At 53.0% G+C, this 22,542-nt stretch overlaps 2 protein-coding genes across 8 annotated transcripts in view; one reads left to right on the plus strand and one right to left on the minus strand.

Annotated features, from left to right (window-relative positions):
- Positions 1–6,137, plus strand: part of LOC101732936 (receptor-type tyrosine-protein phosphatase alpha-like) — a 78,803-nt gene extending 72,666 nt beyond the window's left edge. For all 7 annotated transcript variants that reach the window (XM_031894999.1, XM_031895000.1, XM_031895002.1 and 4 more), the window contains 4 exons: positions 1,151–1,276; positions 3,355–3,497; positions 4,335–4,470; positions 5,799–6,137. In XM_031894999.1, coding sequence (XP_031750859.1) covers positions 1,151–1,276; positions 3,355–3,497; positions 4,335–4,470; positions 5,799–5,873 — 480 coding nt within the window. In that variant the 3' untranslated portion in view covers positions 5,874–6,137. The remainder of the gene's footprint in view (positions 1–1,150; positions 1,277–3,354; positions 3,498–4,334; positions 4,471–5,798) is intronic.
- Positions 6,138–9,746: 3,609 nt separating this feature from the next.
- Positions 9,747–19,147, minus strand: LOC101731470. The gene is made up of 8 exons (XM_031895024.1): positions 18,821–19,147; positions 17,291–17,617; positions 15,944–16,135; positions 14,107–14,310; positions 13,595–13,655; positions 12,976–13,100; positions 12,464–12,516; positions 9,747–10,833 (listed from the first exon to the last, which is right to left on the minus strand). Exons 1-8 carry the CDS (start codon positions 18,858–18,860, stop codon positions 10,771–10,773), a joined length of 1,065 nt encoding a protein of 354 aa, XP_031750884.1. The 5' UTR covers positions 18,861–19,147; the 3' UTR covers positions 9,747–10,770.
- Between the last annotated feature and the right edge of the window lie 3,395 nt (positions 19,148–22,542).

The raw sequence follows: 22,542 nt of genomic DNA on the forward strand, positions 1-22,542 counted from the left end.
AGCCTTGGGGGTTAGATGTTTGGGGGAACTCAGCCTTGGGAGTTAGATGTTTGGGGGAACTCAGCCTTGGGAGTTAGATGTTTGGGGGAATTAAGCCTTGGGGGTTAGATGTTTGGGGGAACACAGTCTTGGGAGTTAGATGTTTGGGGGAATTAAGCCTTGGGGGTTAGATGTTTGGGGGAACTCAGCCTTGGGGGTTAGATGTTTGGGGGAACTCAGCCTTGGGGGTTAGATGTTTGGGGGAATTAAGCCTTGGGGGTTAGATGTTTGGGGAACACAGCCTTGGGGGTTAGATGTTTGGGGGAACTCAGCCTTGGGAGTTAGATGTTTGGGGGAACTCAGCCTTGGGGGTTAGATGTTTGGGGGAACTCAGTCTTGGGGGTTAGATGTTTGGGGGAACTCAGCCTTGGGGGTTAGATGTTTGGGGGAACTCAGCCTTGGGGGTTAGATGTTTGGGGGAACACAGCCTTGGGGGTTAGATGTTTGGGGGAACTCAGCCTTGGGAGTTAGATGTTTGGGGGAACTCAGCTTGGGGGTTAGATGTTTGGGGGAACTCAGCCTTGGGGGTTAGATGTTTGGGGGAACTCAACCTTGGGGGTTAGATGTTTGGGGGAACTCAGCCTTGGGAGTTAGATGTTTGGGGGAACTCAGCCTTGGGGGTTAGATGTTTGGGGGAACTCAGCCTTGGGGGGTTAGATGTTTGGGGGAACTCAGCCTTGGGGGTTAGATGTTTGGGGGAACTCAGCCTTGGGGGTTAGATGTTTGGGGGAACTCAGCCTTGGGGGTTAGATGGTAACACAGGCAATGGTTCAACCAATCAGAGAACTCTACTGACACGTAACATCCCACAGAACTTACCTAAAGGCAAAGGTACCAGTTCTAACCAATCAGGATTCACACAAGGAAATATACAGAACCTTCACTGCTTTGCCCCCTGGTTCCCAAGTCCATCAGCGCCATATTGGTGCCCCATGCCCCTTATAGAGACGCTGTGCCAAGTGAGAGCTGCTGGTGGAACCAGAGGGAGGGGACAGAAAACAACAGATGCCTCATTACACTGGATGCTGACACGGCTGTGCCAGATGCATCAATTGCCCTCTCCTATTGTTACTGCCCACAGAATAACAACTCTGCCCCTTTCTCCCTGCAGCTTTGCCCGCACTTCTGGCCGGAGTCTGGGGAATCCACTTACAGCAACTTCCGTCTCAGAAAGATTTCCAGCCTGAGAGACAGCGGGTTCTCTGGGGCGACGCTCCACTTACAGCATAAGAAAGAGGTGGGTGATACGGGGGGACGGGGGTTTCTGGGGTAATGGGTTTTATTGCCGGGGTCACTCTGCCATTTATTGCTGGGGTCACTGTGCCATTTATTGCTGGGGTCACTGTGCCATTTAATGCTGGGGGTCACTGTGCCATTTAATGCTGGGGGTCACTGTGCCATTTATTGCTGGGGTCACTGTGCCATTTATTGCTGGGGTCACTGTGCCATTTATTGCTGGGGGTCACTGTGCCATTTATTGCTGGGGGTCACTGTGCCATTTATTGCTGGGGGTCACTGTGCCATTTATTGCTGGGGTCACTGTGCCATTTATTGCTGGGGGTCACTGTGCCATTTAATGCTGGGGTCACTGTGCCATTTATTGCCGGGGTCACTGTGCCATTTATTGCTGGGGTCACTCTGCCATTTATTGCCGGGGTCACTGTGCCATTTATTGCTGGGGGTCACTCTGCCATTTAATGCTGGGGGTCACTGTGCCATTTATTGCTGGGGGTCACTGTGCCATTTATTGCTGGGGTCACTGTGCCATTTATTGCTGGGGGTCACTGTGCCATTTATTGCTGGGGGTCACTGTGCCATTTATTGCTGGGGGTCACTGTGCCATTTATTGCTGGGGTCACTGTGCCATTTATTGCTGGGGGTCACTGTGCCATTTATTGCTGGGGTCACTGTGCCATTTATTGCTGGGGTCACTGTGCCATTTAATGCTGGGGGTCACTGTGCCATTTAATGCTGGGGGTCACTGTGCCATTTATTGCTGGGGTCACTGTGCCATTTATTGCTGGGGTCACTGTGCCATTTATTGCTGGGGGTCACTGTGCCATTTATTGCTGGGGGTCACTGTGCCATTTATTGCTGGGGGTCACTGTGCCATTTATTGCTGGGGTCACTGTGCCATTTATTGCTGGGGGTCACTGTGCCATTTAATGCTGGGGTCACTGTGCCATTTATTGCCGGGGTCACTGTGCCATTTATTGCTGGGGTCACTCTGCCATTTATTGCCGGGGTCACTGTGCCATTTATTGCTGGGGGTCACTCTGCCATTTAATGCTGGGGGTCACTGTGCCATTTATTGCTGGGGTCACTGTGCCATTTATTGCTGGGGTCACTGTGCCATTTATTGCTGGGGGTCACTGTGCCATTTATTGCTGGGGGTCACTGTGCCATTTATTGCTGGGGGTCACTGTGCCATTTATTGCTGGGGTCACTGTGCCATTTATTGCTGGGGGTCACTGTGCCATTTATTGCTGGGGTCACTGTGCCATTTATTGCTGGGGGTCACTGTGCCATTTAATGCTGGGGTCACTGTGCCATTTATTGCCGGGGTCACTGTGCCATTTATTGCTGGGGTCACTCTGCCATTTATTGCCGGGGTCACTGTGCCATTTATTGCTGGGGGTCACTCTGCCATTTAATGCTGGGGGTCACTGTGCCATTTATTGCTGGGGGTCACTGTGCCATTTATTGCTGGGGGTCACTGTGCCATTTATTGCTGGGGGTCACTGTGCCATTTATTGCTGGGGGTCACTGTGCCATTTATTGCTGGGGGTCACTGTGCCATTTATTGCTGGGGTAACTGTGCCATTTATTGCTGGGGGTCACTGTGCCATTTATTGCTGGGGGTCACTCTGCCATTTAATGCTGGAGTCACTGTGCCATTTATTGCTGGGGTCACTGTGCCATTTATTGCTGGGGTCACTGTGCCATTTATTGCTGGGGTCACCCATGTCTAGTGGGTGTGGCCTCCACTAGTGGGAATTGTCTCAAAAAGTTTCCACATTGAGCCTTATGCACTGTGTAGTTTCCCTACTACCCCTTTGTCCACCCCAGTGTGGGGCAATTGGGACAGAGGCTTTGCCTCCACAGTCAGAGTAGAGATTAGAAAGCCGATCACAATGACCAATAGATTTGCCCCCAGTGGGGTTAAAATGTACTAATATTCTCTGTGCTTATTTCTGCCCCACTCCCCATAAAACATTGCAAAGCCCATTGGCCATTCCTGTCCTGCCCCACCCCAAACACAATGCCCTAAAGGTACTGACCCACTAACGGTACTGGCCTTCTGCCTCCCCTCAGCCCGCCCTGGAGGTGCAGTTGTGGCATCTGGACTCTTGGCCAAAGGATAAACCAGTCCCACAGGACCCGGGGGCCATTATCAGTCTGATTGGCAAAGTGGAGCGGCTGCAGAACGGGGAGAGCCATGTCCTAGTGATGTGTGGGTAAGTACCCCAGGGGGGGCAAGAGGCATGTCCTAGTGATGTGTGGGTAAGTACCCCGGGGGGGCAAGAGGCATGTCCTAGTGATGTGTGGGTAAGTACCCCAGGAGGGGCAAGAGGCATATTCTAGTGATGTGTGGGTAAGTACCCCGGGGGGGGGCAAGAGGCATGTCCTAGTGATGTGTGGGTAAGTACCCTGGGGGGGCAAGAGGCATGTCCTAGTGATGTGTGGGTAAGTACCCCGGGGGGGGCAAGAGGCATGTCCTAGTGATGTGTGGGTAAGTACCACGGGGGGGGCAAGAGGCATGTCCTAGTGATGTGTGGGTAAGTACCCCAGGGGGGGCAAGAGGCATGTCCTAGTGATGTGTGGGTAAGTACCCCAGGGGGGGCAAGAGGCATGTCCTAGTGATGTGTGGGTAAGTACCAGGGGGGGCAAGAGAGGCATGTCCAAGTGATGTGTGGGTAAGTACCCCAGGGGGGGCAAGAGAGGCATGTCCTAGTGATGTGTGGGTAAGTACCCCAGCGGGGGACAAGAGGCATGTCCTAGTGATGTGTGGGTAAGTACCCCAGGGGGGGCAAGAGAGGCATGTCCTAGTGATGTGTGGGTAAGTACCCCAGGGGGGCAAGAGAGGCACATTCTAGAGGTGTGTGGGTAAGTACCCCAGGGGAAAGGAGTCAGAACCACTGATGGACCCTCCTACTAACAGAACACGACCCACAATTGCAGGGGTTTTCCTGTTACTCAGAACCTGGAATCCCGTTGCCCCCGTGTGCCGGAACCATTCAGCCCCCAATGTGTGACCCACAAGTACCGTCAGAATTTATATTCTTTATTTGCAGCGATGGGGCGACCCGGTCAGGCGTGTTCTGTGCTGGTACCGTAATATGCGACCAGATCCGCAGCGACGGCTTCTTAGATGTCTCCCAGGCAGTGCGATCCCTCAAGCAGCGGCGCAGCCAACTCATCCCTAATGTAGTAAGTACCCCCAGCGACCGCTAATATCCTTAGCATTTACAGTAGGGGGTACATTATCCCTTATAATACATGAGTGATACTCAGAGTTCCCTGTATAACTCAGCCTGCAGCCTTGTGCCTTTATATGGGGGGCACAGAACCCCTCAGTGACTGCTAATATCCTTATCATTTACAGTAGGGGGTACATTATCCCTTATAATACATGAGTGATACTCAGAGTTCCCTGTATAACTCAGCCTGCAGCCTTGTGCCTTTATATGGGGGGCACAGAACCCCTCAGTGACTGCTAATATCCTTATCATTTACAGTAGGGGGTACAGTATCCCTTATAATACATGAGTGATACTCAGAGTTCCCTGTATAACTCAGCCTGCAGCCTTGTGCCTTTATATGGGCACAGAACCCCTCAGTGACTGCTAATATCCTTATCATTTACAGTAGGGGGTACAGTATCCCTTATAATACATGAGTGATACTCAGAGTTCCCTGTATAACTCAGCCTGCAGCCTTGTGCCTTTATATGGGGGGCACAGAACCCCTCAGTGACTGCTAATATCCTTATCATTTACAGTAGGGGGTACAGTATCCCTTATAATACATGAGTGATACTCAGAGTTCCCTGTATAACTCAGCCTGCAGCCTTGTGCCTTTATATGGGGGGCACAGAACCCCTCAGTGACTGCTAATATCCTTATCATTTACAGTAGGGGGTACATTATCCCTTATAATACATGAGTGATACTCAGAGTTCCCTGTATAACTCAGCCTGCAGCCTTGTGCCTTTATATGGGGGGCACAGAACCCCTCAGTGACTGCTAATATCCTTATCATTTACAGTAGGGGGTACAGTATCCCTTATAATACATGAGTGATACTCAGAGTTCCCTGTATAACTCAGCCTGCAGCCTTGTGCCTTTATATGGGGGGCACAGAACCCCTCAGTGACTGCTAATATCCTTATCATTTACAGTAGGGGGTACAGTATCCCTTATAATACATGAGTGATACTCAGAGTTCCCTGTATAACTCAGCCTGCAGCCTTGTGCCTTTATATGGGGGGCACAGAACCCCTCAGTGACTGCTAATATCCTTATCATTTACAGTAGGGGGTACAGTATCCCTTATAATACATGAGTGATACTCAGAGTTCCCTGTATAACTCAGCCTGCAGCCTTGTGCCTTTATATGGGGGGCACAGAACCCCTCAGTGACTGCTGATATCCTTATCACTGACAGTAGGGGGTGTATGTATAAGGGAGCCCTAGCAGTATATACAGTATATATATAGGTGTGACAGAGGCAGTGAATATACGCTATGTGCCCGGCAGGCTCAGTACTCGTTCTGTTACTCGCTGGCTCAGAGTTATTTGAGTTCCTTCGAGACCTACGGGAATTTCCAGTAGTCGCCGGGCGGATACGGGGCGTCGCCTGGAGCTTTCGGCCAATCGGACACGAGCTTCACTTTGCTGACATTCAGTACTCGCTGTATATAGGGAATGTATATTCCTGACTGACACAGATACATATTTCAGAGAATGAAGAAATTAAATTAAAGCTATTTTTTTATTATTAATTATAAGATATTGTTGTAAACGGCTTTAACCAATCAGTGTCTTTGTCTCATTAATCCTGTTGCACAAACTTCTTATTAAATGAACAGAACCAAATACAGTTGGTGCAGATTCTTCCCTGTACTTTCTCTATTTCATTACTGCCCCCCCTTATATATTTATATATAGTGACCCCCCCTTAACTGCCCCCCCCCCAGTGTAACCAATCCCAACTGGGCCAGCCTTTCCCCATAACTGAGCCCATTCCCTTTATCAGCTTAGTCGCTCTTCCCTGTACTTTCTCTATTTCATTACTGCCCCCCCTTATATATTTATATATAGTGACCCCCCCTTATATATTTATATATAGTGACCCCCCCTTAACTGCCCCCCCCCCCAGTGTAACCAATCCCAACTGGGCCAGCCTTTCCCCATAACTGAGCCCATTCCCTTTATCAGCTTAGTCGCTCTTCCCTGTACTTTCTCTATTTCATTACTGCCCCCCCTTATATATTTATATATAGTGACCCCCCCTTAACTGCCCCCCCCCCCCCCAGTGTAACCAATCCCAACTGGGCCAGCCTTTCCCCATAACTGAGCCCATTCCCTTTATCAGCTTAGTCGCTCTTCCCTGTACTTTCTCTATTTCATTACTGCCCCCCCCTTATATATTTATATATAGTGCCCCCCCCTTAACTGCCCCCCCCCCCAGTGTAACCAATCCCAACTGGGCCAGCCTTTCCCCATAACTGAGCCCATTCCCTTTATCAGCTTAGTCGCTCTTCCCTGTACTTTCTCTATTTCATTACTGCCCCCCCTTATATATTTATATATAGTGACCCCCCCTTAACTGCCCCCCCCCCCCAGTGTAACCAATTCCAACTGGGCCAGCCTTTCCCCATAACTGAGCCCATTCCCTTTATCAGCTTAGTCGCTCTTCCCTGTACTTTCTCTATTTCATTACTGCCCCCCCTTATATATTTATATATAGTGACCCCCCCTTAACTGCCCCCCCCCCCCAGTGTAACCAATCCCAACTGGGCCAGCCTTTCCCCATAACTGAGCCCATTCCCTTTATCAGCTTAGTCGCTCTTCCCTGTACTTTCTCTATTTCATTACTGGCCCCCCTTATATATTTATATATAGTGACCCCCCCTTAACTGCCCCCCCCCCCCCAGTGTAACCAATCCCAACTGGGCCAGCCTTTCCCCATAACTGAGCCCATTCCCTTTATCAGCTTAGTCGCTCTTCCCTGTACTTTCTCTATTTCATTACTGCCCCCCCCTTATATATTTATATATAGTGACCCCCCCTTAACTGCCCCTTCCCCAGTGTAACCAATCCCAACTGGGCCAGCCTTTCCCCATAACTGAGCCCATTCCCTTTATCAGCTTAGTCGCTCTTCCCTGTACTTTCTCTATTTCATTACTGCCCCCCCCTTATATATTTATATATAGTGACCCCCCCCTTAACTGCCCCCCCCCCCCCAGTGTAACCAATCCCAACTGGGCCAGCCTTTCCCCATAACTGAGCCCATTCCCTTTATCAGCTTAGTCGCTCTTCCCTGTACTTTCTCTATTTCATTACTGCCCCCCCTTATATATTTATATATAGTGACCCCCCCCTTAACTGCCCCCCCCCCCAGTGTAACCAATCCCAACTGGGCCAGCCTTTCCCCATAACTGAGCCCATTCCCTTTATCAGCTTAGTCGCTCTTCCCTGTACTTTCTCTATTTCATTACTGCCCCCCCTTATATATTTATATATAGTGACCCCCCCCTTAACTGCCCCCCCCCCCAGTGTAACCAATCCCAACTGGGCCAGCCTTTCCCCATAACTGAGCCCATTCCCTTTATCAGCTTAGTCGCTCTTCCCTGTACTTTCTCTATTTCATTACTGCCCCCCCTTATATATTTATATATAGTGCCCCCCCCCTTAACTGCCCCCCCCCCCCCCCCAGTGTAACCAATCCCAACTGGGCCAGCCTTTCCCCATAACTGAGCCCATTCCCTTTATCAGCTTAGTCGCTCTTCCCTGTACTTTCTCTATTTCATTACTGCCCCCCCTTATATATTTATATATAGTGCCCCCCCCCTTAACTGCCCCCCCCCCCCCCCCCAGTGTAACCAATCCCAACTGGGCCAGCCTTTCCCCATAACTGAGCCCATTCCCTTTATCAGCTTAGTCGCTCTTCCCTGTACTTTCTCTATTTCATTACTGCCCCCCCTTATATATTTATATATAGTGCCCCCCCCCTTAACTGCCCCCCCCCCCCCCCCCCAGTGTAACCAATCCCAACTGGGCCAGCCTTTCCCCATAACTGAGCCCATTCCCTTTATCAGCTTAGTCGCTCTTCCCTGTACTTTCTCTATTTCATTACTGCCCCCCCTTATATATTTATATATAGTGACCCCCCCCCCTTAACTGCCCCCCCCCCCCCCCCAGTGTAACCAATCCCAACTGGGCCAGCCTTTCCCCATAACTGAGCCCATTCCCTTTATCAGCTTAGTCGCTCTTCCCTGTACTTTCTCTATTTCATTACTGCCCCCCCCTTATATATTTATATATATTAATCCTACCCCCCCCATTATGAAGGTTATTTCAGGGATGGGAGTTTACCCTGGGGTATTTGGCTTGCTGGGGTCAGGATCTTAATTACCCTGGGGGTCAGATTGCTGGTTGGATCAGTATGGACAGACGCTGAGCTCTATATAAATCCTTTATCTGTTGGTTGGGGGTTACACTTCCAATAGGAGATGCTGCTCCCCTATAAACTCGCTGCATTTCCCAAACAGATCAAACAATAGACTCAAAAATACACAGGAGCCATTTGTAATGTGAATTTAGTGCCATTTCAGCCATTAGAGAAGATCCCTGCCATGGGGGGCACTTTACCGGGAACAACAAAAGACCCCCCGCCCCCAGAGTGTTGGTGTGAGTGTTGATGCGAGTGCTGCTGTGAGTGAGTGTTGGTGTGAGTGTTGCTGTGAGTGAGTGTTGCAGTGAGTGTTGGTGTTAGTGTTGCTGTGAGTGAGTTGTGCTGTGAGTGTCGGTGTGAGTGTTGCTGTGAGTGTTGGTATGAGTGTTGCTGTGAGTGAGTGTTGCTGTGAGTGTTGGTATGAGTGTTGCTGTGAGTGAGTGTTGCTGTGAGTGTTGGTATGAGTGTTGCTGTGAGTGAGTGTTGCAGTGAGTGTTGGTGTTAGTGTTGCTGTGAGTGAGTTGTGCTGTGAGTGTCGGTGTGAGTGTCGGTGTGAGTGTCGGTGTGAGTGTCGGTGTGAGTGTCGGTGTGAGTGTCGGTGTGAGTGTCGGTGTGAGTGTCGCTGTGAGTGTCGCTGTGAGTGTCGCTGTGAGTGTCGCTGTGAGTGTTGGTGTGAGTGTTGGTGTGAGTGTTGGTGTGAGTGTTGCTGTGAGTGTTGGTATGAATGTTGGTGTGAGTGTTGCTGTGAGTGAGTGTGGCTGCGAGTGTGGCTGCGAGTGTGGCTGCGAGTGTGGCTGCGAGTGTGGCTGCGAGTGTGTGTTGGTGTGAGTGTTGGTGTGAGTGAGTGTTGGTGTGAGTGAGTGTTGGTGTGAGTGAGTGTTGGTGTGAGTGTGGCTGTGAGTGAGTGTTGCTGCGAGTATTGGTGTGAGTGTTGCTGTGAGTGTGAGTGTTGCTCCCGACTCAGGCAGTTCTGACACCGGTTTATTGTAATGAGAATTATCTGTATCCAGACAATGAATAAAACGAGATACGGGAGTCAATAAATCAGGTTTATTCTATTTATATTGACACATAATGATAGTGAGGCCCAGTGTGGCGGCTGCTAATCCTGAGCGTATGCCAGCTGGGGGGGATGAGGAAGCCATTATCTCACTGACACTGGGACCAGTTGTTGATAAAACTAATTATCCAGGGATGTGACTCTATAAATGCGGTTATATTCCCTTAATCCAATCAGAGAGCTCGTAGCCACGGAGCCCCACCCAGCAGAAGGGCGAGGGTTAAATACATAACAGAAAATGTCAATATAGCGGGAAGCACATTATTAACCACTTACTCCCCATGCAGATCCCTGTGTAATCACCCCCAGTGTGGCCCCATGGGGGGGGGGCACAGAGTAACCCCATCATTTCTCTCTCCCTAACAGCAGCCAAGGTCCCTTTATTCAACATTTACTGGAACCTTTAACCCCATTCATGTGCCCCACAAACAGTAAGGATCTGGGGAGACAAATGGGGGGAATTTATTTCAGATGATGCTGCACAGAGTGGGGGGTCACATTGAGTAATATGGGGGCGCAGTACAGAGGGGGAAAAGCTGGGGGTCAGACTGTGCCATGAAATGCTGGGCCCCCACTTTGTGTGCCAGGAACTGGGGGGGCATGAAAGTCTGGGGCCACAGTCTCACTTTTCTCCCACTACAAATGGTTAAATATAATGGAATTTCCTTGAGGCCAAACTGACCCCCAAAACTGCAGGAAAGGGAACATAATGAGCCCCCCAATTTCAGCCAGTGGGGTTCCCCTACTTCCCCAGTGCATTTCAACCAATCAGATCACTTGCTGATGGGGCCAGAGGGGCCAGAATCTCAGGCCAACCCACATCTCTATCTCTGCAGCCATTGGCTGAGCCGTTTATATTGGGGGAACTGTGGCTTCACCCTGATTGGTTCCCTGTGCGTTGATAAGACATTTATTTCCTGTATCAGTAACGTTGGGGAATCAGGTACCGGGCCCCTAAAGCTGCACCCCCTTTACTGGGGAGATTTGCCCCATTATGCCGGGTCCCCATACTCATAGATACCCTCCTCTGGGGCATCTGCCTTCTCTCTCCATCCCTGAAAGAGAAATAAATCAGAATTATCCCTGAGATTCTGCACTGACATTATAGGGGAGCAGGGAGGGGAGGGGCCTATACAGGAGAGCAGGGAGGTGATTGGGTGGCACAGGTGATGGGATCATGTGACACAGGTGAGTGGGTGGGGCAAAGCACAAAGGCCAATAGAATGCAGTTTTTACCCACAATGCAACATTTTCCCACAATTCCAGCAAAATTGGAGAGAGAAGAATAGACTGTGCCACAACTTGCCCCGAGTTACCAGTCCGGCCGCAAATTCTCATTACATGTGGTTATCATTAGATTGTAAGCTCTTTGGGCTCCCTTCCCCTCTTGTATCGGTTATTGGTAACTTTGTATGTTTCATTTATTCACCCGTTTATTGTACAGCGAGGCGGAATATGTTGGCGCTTTATAAATGTATATAAATAATAATTAGAGTAATAATAATAATGGGCTGTGAGTGGGAATGTCGCTACTTCCCTCTCTTAGTCACTAGGGGGCAGTAAGTTGTGAGTAGGTGCAACAGAGGGGACCCCTGGAAAGTACTGTTCCCCCAAGGTGGCAGTTCCTGGGCCCCCTTGTGTCCTTCTGCCCCCACTTTGCACCTTGTGTGTCAGTCAGGGGGCACTGGGTGCAGGGGGTGTGGTTGCAGGGAGTGTGGGTGCAGGGGGTGTGGGTTCAGGGAGTGTGGGTGCAAGGGGTGTGGGTTCAGGGAGTGTGGGTGCAAGGGGTGTGGGTGCAGGGGGTGTGGGTGCAGGGGGTGTGGGTGCAGGGGGTGTGGGTGCAGGGAGTGTGGGTGCAGGGAGTGCGGGTGCAAGGGGTGTGGTTGCAGGGAGTATGGGTGCAGGGAGTGTGGGTGCAAGGGGTGTGGGTGCAGGGAGTGTGGGTTTGGGTGCAGGAGGTGTGGGTGCAAGGGGTGTGGGTGCAGGGGGTGTGGGTGCAGGGGGTGTGGGTGCAGGGGGTGTGGGTGCAGGGAGTGTGGGTGCAGGGGGTGTGGGTGCAGGGGGTGTGGGTGCAGGGGGTGTGGGTGCAGGGAGTGTGGGTGCAGGGGGTGTGGGTGCAGGGGGTGTGGGTGCAGGGAGTGTGGGTGCAAGGGGTGTGGGTGCAAGGGGTGTGGGTGCAGGGGGTGTGGGTGCAAGGGGTGTGGGTGCAGGGGGTGTGGTTGCAGGGGGTGTGGGTGCAGGGAGTGTGGGTGCAAGGGGTGTGGTTGCAGGGAGTATGGGTGCAGGGAGTGTGGGTGCAAGGGGTGTGGGTGCAGGGAGTGTGGGTTTGGGTGCAGGGAGTGTGGGTTTGGGTGCAGGAGGTGTGGGTGCAGGGAGTGTGGGTGCAAGGGGTGTGGGTGCAGGGAGTGTGGGTGCAAGGGGTGTTAGTGCAAGGGGTGTTAGTGCAGGGAGTGTGGGTGCAAGGGGTTTGGGTGCAGGGAGTATGGGTGCAGGGGGCACTGGGGGCAGGGAGTGTGGGTGCAGGGGGTGTGGGTGCAGTGAGTGTGGGTGCAAGGGGTGTGGGTGCAGGGGGTGTGGGTGCAGTGAGTGTGGGTGCAGGGGGTGTGGGTGCAGTGAGTGTGGGTGCAGGGAGTGTGGGGGGGGCAGTAGGGGCCATATAGAAAGAACGAATGAGAAAGCACTTACCTGCCGATACTCATTAGAGACTGCGCCGTCACTCTCGCCCTTTCCCCGCGCTCCTGTTTATAGAGAATATTGCGCATCAGAATCACTGTATATACTGTATGTGCCCCCGGGGGGGTCCCTTCCTTATATACAGGGAGGGCAATTCACTCTCCCATGGTATCAGCGCCCCCAACTGGCCCTTCTGGGTAATAATTCCGACTTATCACTGGGCTGATACCCTTGGGGGTAAAAGCCTTTCCTTTCCCAAGATTCCCTGCGCCCCAAGGAATGACCCCTGGCCCAGCTACTAAATGCCCCCTGGCTGAAACCAGATGCCCCCAATGTTCTCCTGGTTCCGCTCAGTACAGTGGCTGAGAAGCCCACAGGGCAGGGAGCTTCCCTACTGAGTTTCATTGGGGGGTTGCTATGAACTCGCTGTTGGGCAACAAGGGCCCTGGGAGTTGCGCCAATCTATTGGGAGGGTCCAGCCATGAAGGCCTCAGTATGTGAGACACCAGCCGGCAGGTAGGTACCTTGCTCCGCAGCGGAACCGGTTCTGCTCATGTTGCACAGGAGTCTCCCCCCCACGGAAATGGATATCAGGAGCTTCAGGAATATTCCGGGCAGGAGGCCGAAGGTCAAAGACGCCCAACTGAAACTGCCAATGAAAGGGATCTTCATCATTTGTACATTGTAACTGAGTATCAGCTCCTGGGCCCAATGGATCTACATTGTCTCCTTCCCATTGGTCTATAGGTCTCTGCCCTGCATTAGCCCCGCCCCTGCTTATTGCCCTATTATATTAACAGTATTGTTTCATTCTATGCCCACCCTGTAGTCACTGGGGGGGGGTGATTCCATTGCAATCATAGCCCCCCCCATACCCCATACCTCCCCCCGTATAGTAACCTTCCCCTCAGTTACTGGGTCTGAGAGCAGAAAGGGGGCAAGAAGGCAGAACTATTTCAAGAGAAGCCAGTGAGTAAGAGTAGTGGGTGCAGTGCCCCTCCGTTAGGCTGAGTAGGTAAGTGCTTTCCTGGGCTGGGGACAAAAATTATATTATCTAACTAAAATATTTCTTAGAAAGCCCTGAGTATTTTTTATGGAGCAGGGAAGGTTGTGCCCCCGGGGGGGCGGGTAGGTGGCACTTACCTCCAGCAAGAAGTTCCGGTTGAGTTAACAGACGTGAGGTTCAATTCGGCCAAATGAATTGCTGTGGGGGGGAGAGCCGGTAGGGTTACTCTGTGCTGCTGGGGGGTAATAAACAAAAAAAAACCAATACAACCCACAACTAAAGGCAAAGTAATGCCTGATGGGCCACAATATCTATAACTACAGGCTTCATGTCTGATCCAATCACAGAGTTTCCAGGTGCAAAACCCCCCAGATTCTCACCCAGAGAGCAATATAATAATAATAATAATAATGATAATAATTGTGCCAATAGGAATAGTAGGGGGTGCAACACTAATGTGCCCCGGGCACTAACACAATATCCCAGAGCGAAGGAACCTAATTGGTCTCAATGCGGCCAATATCTGCACCCTATCAGCTCCGCCCATATTCCCATGTTCCCCTGTCTGGTAATCAGCACTGATACAGATATTATATAACCCACTGGTGTCAGCCCCTCCATGAGTGGAAAGTCACCCGTTGGGCCTTACATTGGGGAGGGGGGAGGGGCTCACAGGAAACCTCCGTGACGTTCCAGCCGCTTGTGTTCTGCTGCTTTATACACTGAATGATGGGGGCGTTGGGTCCATATCCTGGGGGGCACGAGACCTTCACCCACTCATCCGGCCCATAATATTCCTGTTCCGGACTCAGCGCCACATCCGGGCCCCACGGCTCCGGCCTCTGGCATTTCTCTGTAAGTAACAAAGCAACAGATCTCTGTATGTGCAGAGGGGTTGGGGTTAAAGCTGGGGGGCTGGATGGGAAGAGGGGGGACCGAGGTTGGGGCAGGAGACATAAAGGCCATAATGGTCCTTGGGTTGCCACTGGCCCATTTCTCATACCAATTGGTACCGACTGGTTTATGTTGGGTGAGTGTGTGACCCAGTTGCAGATACCGACCAAACATTCCATTGGGAGTCGGATGGATCAGGACTTGTTACATTTTGCCCCACTTGGTGCCGCTGTAATGAACCCAAACGAGCAAGGGATTTGGGCTTCCAAGACCTTTGGTGAATTATCTGCCCCCGAGCACTAACGGGCCCCACAGGGAGGCTGCACAGAAAGGCATCTGGGGCATTAGTGGGGAGCTGGGGAGCTTCCGGGGCAAATCAAGGGGCTTTTTGGGGCAGAACATGGGACTCAGGAGTGAACTGAGCCAACAGGCTATTCCTTAGGGGTTTATTTAATTCTATATCAGCACAAATAAACATAGAGCTGCACTAAACACAAACAGGGTACAGTTACTATAAACTGGACATTATAGAATAATTGTTTCCATGCACAGTTGGGCTGAAGAGCTTGCACTCCCCTTCAACCCTCATAGCTACTTCCCCCCTATGTTACAGCGGCTCAAACGGGAAATATGAAAGGGAGGAAGAATGAGGAGAAAGAAGAAGAAGGGAGGAAGAATGAGGAGAAAGAAGAAGAAGGGAGGAAGAATGAGGAGAAAGAAGAAGAAGGGAGGAAGAATGAGGAGAAAGAAGAAGAAGGGAGGAAGAATGAGGAGAAAGAAGAAGAAGGGAAAAGGGAGGAAGAATGAGGAGAAAGAAGAAGAAGGGAGGAAGAATGAGAAGAAAGAAGAAGAAGGGAGGAAGAATGAGAAGAAAGAAGAAGAAGGGAGGAAGAATGAGGAGAAAGAAGAAGAAGGGAGGAAGAATGAGAAGAAAGAAGAAGAAGGGAGGAAGAATGAGAAGAAAGAAGAAGAAGGGAGGAAGAATGAGGAGAAAGAAGAAGAAGAAGGGAGGAAGAATGAGGAGAAAGAAGAAGAAGGGAGGAAGAATGAGGAGAAAGAAGAAGAAGGGAGGAAGAATGAGAAGAAAGAAGAAGAAGGGAGGAAGAATGAGGAGAAAGAAGAAGAAGAAGGGAGGAAGAATGAGGAGAAAGAAGAAGAAGGGAGGAAGAATGAGGAGAAAGAAGAAGAAGGGAGGAAGAATGAGGAGAAAGAAGAAGAAGGGAGGAAGAATGAGAAGAAAGAAGAAGAAGGGAGGAAGAATGAGAAGAAAGAAGAAGAAGGGAGGAAGAATGAGGAGAAAGAAGAAGAAGGGAGGAAGAATGAGAAGAAAGAAGAAGAAGGGAGGAAGAATGAGAAGAAAGAAGAAGAAGGGAGGAAGAATGAGGAGAAAGAAGAAGAAGAAGGGAGGAAGAATGAGGAGAAAGAAGAAGAAGGGAGGAAGAATGAGGAGAAAGAAGAAGAAGAAGGGAGGAAGAATGAGGAGAAAGAAGAAGAAGGGAGGAAGAATGAGAAGGAAGAAGAAGAAGGGAGGAAGAATGAGAAGAAGGGAGAAGCCAGGGGCCAATCACAAGGGGATGTCACACAAGACTCACCCACACAAGGTGTCTTGTCGGAGGGAGAGAAGAGCAGGAATCCATTGGCCGCCTGTCTGCACTCTAATCTAAGCGTCTTCTCCACAAACTGCTCCCGGCACGAGACAGTCACATGATTCTTCTCTTCAACAAATAGAAAGTTTTCTGGAAAGTCCACCATTTGCCCCCAAGGATCAGTCGCCCTGCAAACGCCTGGAAGACATTCCCACCCAGAAACCATCAGTAGTGCCCAGTAACAGCGGCGCCAGTAACAGCAATGCTCAGTAACAGCACCCAGTAACAGCAAGGGCTTCCCAAGTGTAAACCAGACCCAAGGGTTCCGTGCAGCTATAGCCCCTCTATCCGGCACTGGTAGAACCTGCTGCATTGGGACATTGAGTCCATAAGTGTAACCCAGACCCAAGGGTTCTGTGCAGCTATAGCCCCTCTATCCGGCACTGGTAGAACCTGCTGCATTGGGACATTGAGTCCATAAGTGTAACCCAGACCCAAGGGTTCCGTGCAGCTATAGCCCCTCTATCCGGCACTGGTAGAACCTGCTGCATTGGGACATTGAGTCCATAAGTGTAACCCAGACCTAAGGGTTCCGTGCAGCTATAGCCCCTCTATCCGGCACTGGTAGAACCTGCTGCATTGGGACATTGAGTCCATAAGTGTAACCCAGACCCAAGGGTTCCGTGCAGCTATAGCCCCTCTATCCGGCACTGGTAGAACCTGCTGCATTGCGACATTGAGTCCATAAGTGTAACCCAGACCCAAGGGTTCCGTGCAGCTATAGCCTCTCTGTCCGGCACAGGTAGAACTTGCTTTGATGGCTCTGAAGACCCCTATTCACGTCACATTAAAGACCTACAGACGTCACACAGAGACTGAGATGTATTGGGCAAATCTGTATTGGGCCTAGGGCTGATCCGCTCACCATTGGGTCAGTACAGAGCTGGACGGGGTAACTGAGACGTTCTGTCTGTGCCCAACAACGTTTGTGGCTGCTCTATAGGGATTTTATACCTTGAAAATAATATTGTATAAATGTATTGGGCCTGATACTTATATATAGAAACCAGGGTGCCATGGAGTCGGCACAGGGAGCGCTGCGCGGTTGGTTGAGGAGCACGTTCCTATGTACAGTAGATACTTATCAGTATGGAACCCCAACGTGTAGCACCTCTGGCCCCCCCAATCCCAGCAATATACAGGCCCAAGTTTAGCCTAGTCCAGTGGCCCACAGTAACCAATCAGAAGTTTGCTTCATTATTGTACCTGCACTAGACCAGTTGGTTGCCAGTTGGTTGCTATGCTTTATCCCCTAGCATTTTGCATTTCAATATACCCTTGCTGGGAATGTACCTGGTAGAACGGTGACTCTGATAGGGTGCATGCCATCCTTGCCAGTAAATTCGATGCCACACTGGTATATATCAGAATCCTGGGGCTTCATGGCTGCCATAGTCACGGTGAAGCTGGAGAGGGTCCTATTGTCTTCTATAGTGAGTCTCCCATTGGTCACCTTCCTTGGCCCCTCTGACATGATGAGTATGTTGCACGATGATCTCCCTTCCCCCCTACACAGGTACTTGTTATAGTCCCAGTAGCCATGATAGTAGCCACAGGTCACTGTTAGGGCCTCACCATAACGCACTTCCAATTGGCTCGGGCCGCTCAGACTCCAGACTCCTGTGTTAAAGAGAATGAGACCCAACGTTGAGTTGTATTTAATGCTCCCATTTCTGTCCAGTGACCCATAAACCCATTAAAGCCCGAAGGAACCGGAGACACTAAGGATAAAGCAGATTGGAGAACACAGGAAAGTGAAAAAGAGATCTGAGGTTCTGCGGGTTCCACCCAGGGGCCCCAACATGGCGGAGATTTACAGTCTGTTCTACAGAAACATCCAGAACCTTCAGGGTAATAATAATATTCTAGAACGTGGATCAACTCAAACCATAGACAGTAGCGACGGTCTTATAGGAGCCAATCAGGGCCAATTCCGCTATGATAGAATCACTACTGATCTGGCCTAATTGCCCCCCCCACATAGAAACCACTGCCAGGGGAACCCCATGTTACATGGAGCGGTCATGGGATAACTATTTCCCTATGGGCACATAGACTGGCAGGTCCCGGCCGGGTTCCACCTTATCCTGCCCACACATTGGCCACATAGCCCATTTGGTATAAGGAGAGAGTCACATGGTAAAGGGGCAAGAGGGCAACCAGCCAGAAACCGTTTGGGCCGTTGCCCCGAGACAGTTCAGCCTCTCTGTAAGATTGGACAGTTATGATAAAACAAGGATGATGATTGGCTGCATAGGGACACCCTGAAATGGGGGGTAAAGGGGTGATAGAAGGGAGTTGCCCTGTTTACCCACAGAATAGCAGCGATTCAGGCGGCCGGAGGGGGCAGACAAAGGGTAAAGGGCCCCATACAGGGGCAGATTTAAGCTGCTGATTCAGGGCAATTCCGCTTGTGTATGGGGCCCTCTGGGGGGCTTGTCTGAGGGGTATCTATTCCTAAATCAGCCAGGTGGCATTTGGGCAGGTTTGACAGTTCTTATTGCCATCACTGTAAGTGGCCCTGGGGCCAAACGGCTGAGTTAGCCCAATATAAGGTGCCGGTGGCCATATTAAGAGACCCACTTGGTGCCAGAGCCAAACCAGCGAATCCCATACTGTGTGTGCAGAATAAGCAAAGTATAATGTGGCACTTATGTGAGTAAAACTGCAACAAACACAAAGATCTGAGACCCTGAGGGAGGTGAATAGGAGGCACAGGCCCCCCAGACTGTGATACTTACAGGGGCCCCTGAGGGAGGTGAATAGGAGGCACAGGCCCCCCCAGACTGTGATACTTACAGGGGCCCCTAGGGCATCACTTACCTGCCAAACAGAAAGAGCCCCAGAGAAGGAGCTGCTTCATGATGTACAGACGGAGGGAGAGATCCGATGCCCCGGGGTTGGTTCTGGGCTGAGAGGCAGCAGAGAGGGAACCCAGAGGTGCAATGGGGGAAGGAAACTAACGGCTTCAGCCCATCGCTAATTATATTAATGATAAGTGATAATAACAGGGACCTCCCTGTGGCACCGACACCCCGGGTTTCTCAGGCCCAAAGGAAATGACATCAGAGATCACACCTACAGGCCCCGAGTTCTGAGCTCGAATAGAGAAGTTTCATTCTGGGAATTAGGAACTGGGCCCTCGAAACTTTCTGTCAGTTTCCAGATTAAAGGAACAGTAACGCCAAGAAATGAAATACTTTCTAGTTATTTATTTACTCCAGAGGTTTAGGGGCCAGTGCGGGGGTGCAAATACAGTGATTATAGCGAATAGGCTGTGAGTAAAGGGAGAGGGGGCTGGGATTGGTTAGTGTGTGCGCGGGATTAATAAGGAATAGTAGGGCAGACTGGAATTGGTTAGTGTGTGTGCGGGATTAATACGGAATGGTAGGCCAGGCGGGGCTGGGATACGGGCTGAGTGGGGCGGATACGGGCTGAGTGGGGCGGATACGGGCTGAGTGGGGCGGATACGGGCTGAGTGGGGTGGATACGGGCTGCGTGGGGCGGATACGGGCTGAGTGGGGCGGATACGGGCTGTGTGGGGCGGATACGGGCTGAGTGGGGCGGATACGGGCTGAGTGGGGCGGATACGGGCTGTGTGGGGCGGATACGGGCTGAGTGGGGCGGATACGGGCTGCGTGGGGCGAATACGGGCTGCGTGGGGCGGATACGGGCTGAGTGGGGCGGATATGAGCTGAGTGGGGTGGATACGGGCTGAGTGGGGCGGATACGGGCTGAGTGGGGCGGATATGAGCTGAGTGGGGCGGATACGGGCTGAGTGGGGCGGATACGGGCTGAGTGGGGTGGATACGGGCTGAGTGGGGTGGATACGGGCTGCGTGGGGCGGATACGGGCTGAGTGGGGCGGATACGGGCTGTGTGGGGCGGATACGGGCTGAGTGGGGCAGATACGGGCTGAGTGGGGCGGATACGGGCTGCGTGGGGCGGATACGGGCTGAGTGGGGCGGATACGGGCTGCGTGGGGCGGATACGAGCTGAGTGGGGTGGATACGGGCTGAGTGGGGCGGATATGAGCTGAGTGGGGCGAATACGGGCTGCGTGGGGCAGATACGGGCTGCGTGGGGCGGATACGGGCTGCGTGGGGCGGATACGGGCTGCGTGGGGCGGATATGAGCTGAGTGGGGTGGATACGAGCTGAGTGGGGTGGATACGGGCTGAGTGGGGCGGATATGAGCTGAGTGGGGCGAATACGGGCTGCGTGGGGCAGATACGGGCTGCGTGGGGCGGATATGAGCTGAGTGGGGCGAATACGGGCTGCGTGGGGCGGATATGGGCTGCGTGGGGCGGATATGAGCTGAGTGGGGCGAATACGGGCTGCGTGGGGCAGATACGGGCTGAGTGGGGCAGATACGGGCTGAGTGGGGTGAATACGGGCTGCGTGGTGCAGATACGGGCTGAGTGGGGCAGATACGGGCTGAGTGGGGTGAATACGGGCTGCGTGGAGCAGATATGAGCTGAGTGGGGTGAATACGGGCTGCGTGGGGTGAATACGGGCTGAGTGGGGCGGATATGAGCTGAGTGGGGCGGATATGAGCTGAGTGGGGTGGATACAGGCTGCGTGGGGTGAATACGGGCTGAGTGGGGCGGATATGAGCTGAGTGGGGTGAATACGGGCTGCGTGGGGTGAATACGGGCTGAGTGGGGCGGATATGAGCTGAGTGGGGTGGATACAGGCTGCATGGGGCGGATACGGGCTGAGTGGGGCGGATACGGCTGAGTGGGGCAGATACGGGCTGAGTGGGGTGGATACAGGCTGCATGGGGCGGATACGGGCTGAGTGGGGCAGATACGGGCTGAGTGGGGCAGATACGGGCTGAGTGGGGCGGATACGGGCTGAGTGGGGCGGATACGGGCTGAGTGGGGCGGATACGGGCTGAGTGGGGCGGATACGGGCTGAGTGGGGCGGATACGGCTGAGTGGGGCGGATACGGCTGAGTGGGGCGGATATGAGCTGAGTGGGGTGGATACAGGCTGCATGGGGCGGATACGGGCTGAGTGGGGCAGATACGGGCTGAGTGGGGCAGATACGGGCTGAGTGGGGCGGATACGGGCTGAGTGGGGCAGATACGGGCTGAGTGGGGCGGATACGGGCTGAGTGGGGCGGATACGGGCTGAGTGGGGCGGATATGAGCTGAGTGGGATGAATACGGGCTGCGTGGGGCAGATACGGGCTGAGTGGGGCGGATACGGGCTGAGTGGGGCGGATATGAGCTGAGTGTCGCGGATACGGGCTGAGTGGGGCAGATACGGGCTGAGTGGGGCGGATACGGGCTGAGTGGGGCGGATATGAGCTGAGTGGGGCGGATACGGGCTGCGTGGGGCAGATACGGGCTGAGTGGGGTGAATACGGGCTGCGTGGGGCAGATACGGGCTGAGTGGGGCGGATACGGGCTGAGTGGGGCGAATACGGGCTGTGTGGGGCGAATACGGGCTGCGTGGTGCAGATACGGGCTGAGTGGGGTGAATACGGGCTGAGTGGGGCGGATACGGGCTGAGTGGGGCGGATACGGGCTGAGTGGGGCAGATATGAGCTGAGTGGGGTGGATACAGCGGATATGAGCTGAGTGGGGTGGATACAGGCTGCATGGGGCGGATACGGGCTGAGTGGGGCGGATACGGCTGAGTGGGGCAGATACGGGCTGAGTGGGGTGGATACAGGCTGCATGGGGCGGATACGGGCTGAGTGGGGCAGATACGGGCTGAGTGGGGCAGATACGGGCTGAGTGGGGCGGATACGGGCTGAGTGGGGCGGATACGGGCTGAGTGGGGCGGATACGGGCTGAGTGGGGCGGATACGGGCTGAGTGGGGCGGATACGGCTGAGTGGGGCGGATACGGCTGAGTGGGGCGGATATGAGCTGAGTGGGGTGGATACAGGCTGCATGGGGCGGATACGGGCTGAGTGGGGCAGATACGGGCTGAGTGGGGCAGATACGGGCTGAGTGGGGCGGATACGGGCTGAGTGGGGCAGATACGGGCTGAGTGGGGCGGATACGGGCTGAGTGGGGCGGATACGGGCTGAGTGGGGCGGATATGAGCTGAGTGGGATGAATACGGGCTGCGTGGGGCAGATACGGGCTGAGTGGGGCGGATACGGGCTGAGTGGGGCGGATATGAGCTGAGTGTCGCGGATACGGGCTGAGTGGGGCAGATACGGGCTGAGTGGGGCGGATACGGGCTGAGTGGGGCGGATAGGAGCTGAGTGGGGCGGATACGGGCTGCGTGGGGCAGATACGGGCTGAGTGGGGTGAATACGGGCTGCGTGGGGCAGATACGGGCTGAGTGGGGCGGATACGGGCTGAGTGGGGCGAATACGGGCTGTGTGGGGCGAATACGGGCTGTGTGGGGCAGATACGGGCTGAGTGGGGCGGATACGGGCTGAGTGGGGCGAATACGGGCTGAGTGGGGCGAATACGGGCTGAGTGGGGCGGATACGGGCTGAGTGGGGCGGATACGGGCTGAGTGGGGCGGATACGGGCTGCGTGGGCGGATACGGGCTGAGTGGGGCGGATACGGGCTGCGTGGG

This window comes from Xenopus tropicalis, chromosome 1 (assembly GCF_000004195.4).
Source record: "Xenopus tropicalis strain Nigerian chromosome 1, UCB_Xtro_10.0, whole genome shotgun sequence".
In the NCBI taxonomy this organism is placed as follows: Eukaryota; Metazoa; Chordata; class Amphibia; order Anura; family Pipidae; genus Xenopus; species Xenopus tropicalis.

Excerpts from the sequence above, each read along its gene's own strand:
- LOC101731470 (XM_031895024.1), bottom strand. The coding sequence starts at position 18,860 with ATGAAGCAGCTCCTTCTCTGGGGCTCTTTCTGTTTGGCAG. Across the intron at positions 12,517-12,975 it reads CGGTTCCGCTGCGGAGCAAG|GAGCGCGGGGAAAGGGCGAG; the intron begins GTACCTACCTGC and ends CTCTATAAACAG. Across the intron at positions 10,834-12,463 it reads TCTCTAATGAGTATCGGCAG|GGATGGAGAGAGAAGGCAGA; the intron begins GTAAGTGCTTTC and ends TTTCTCTTTCAG.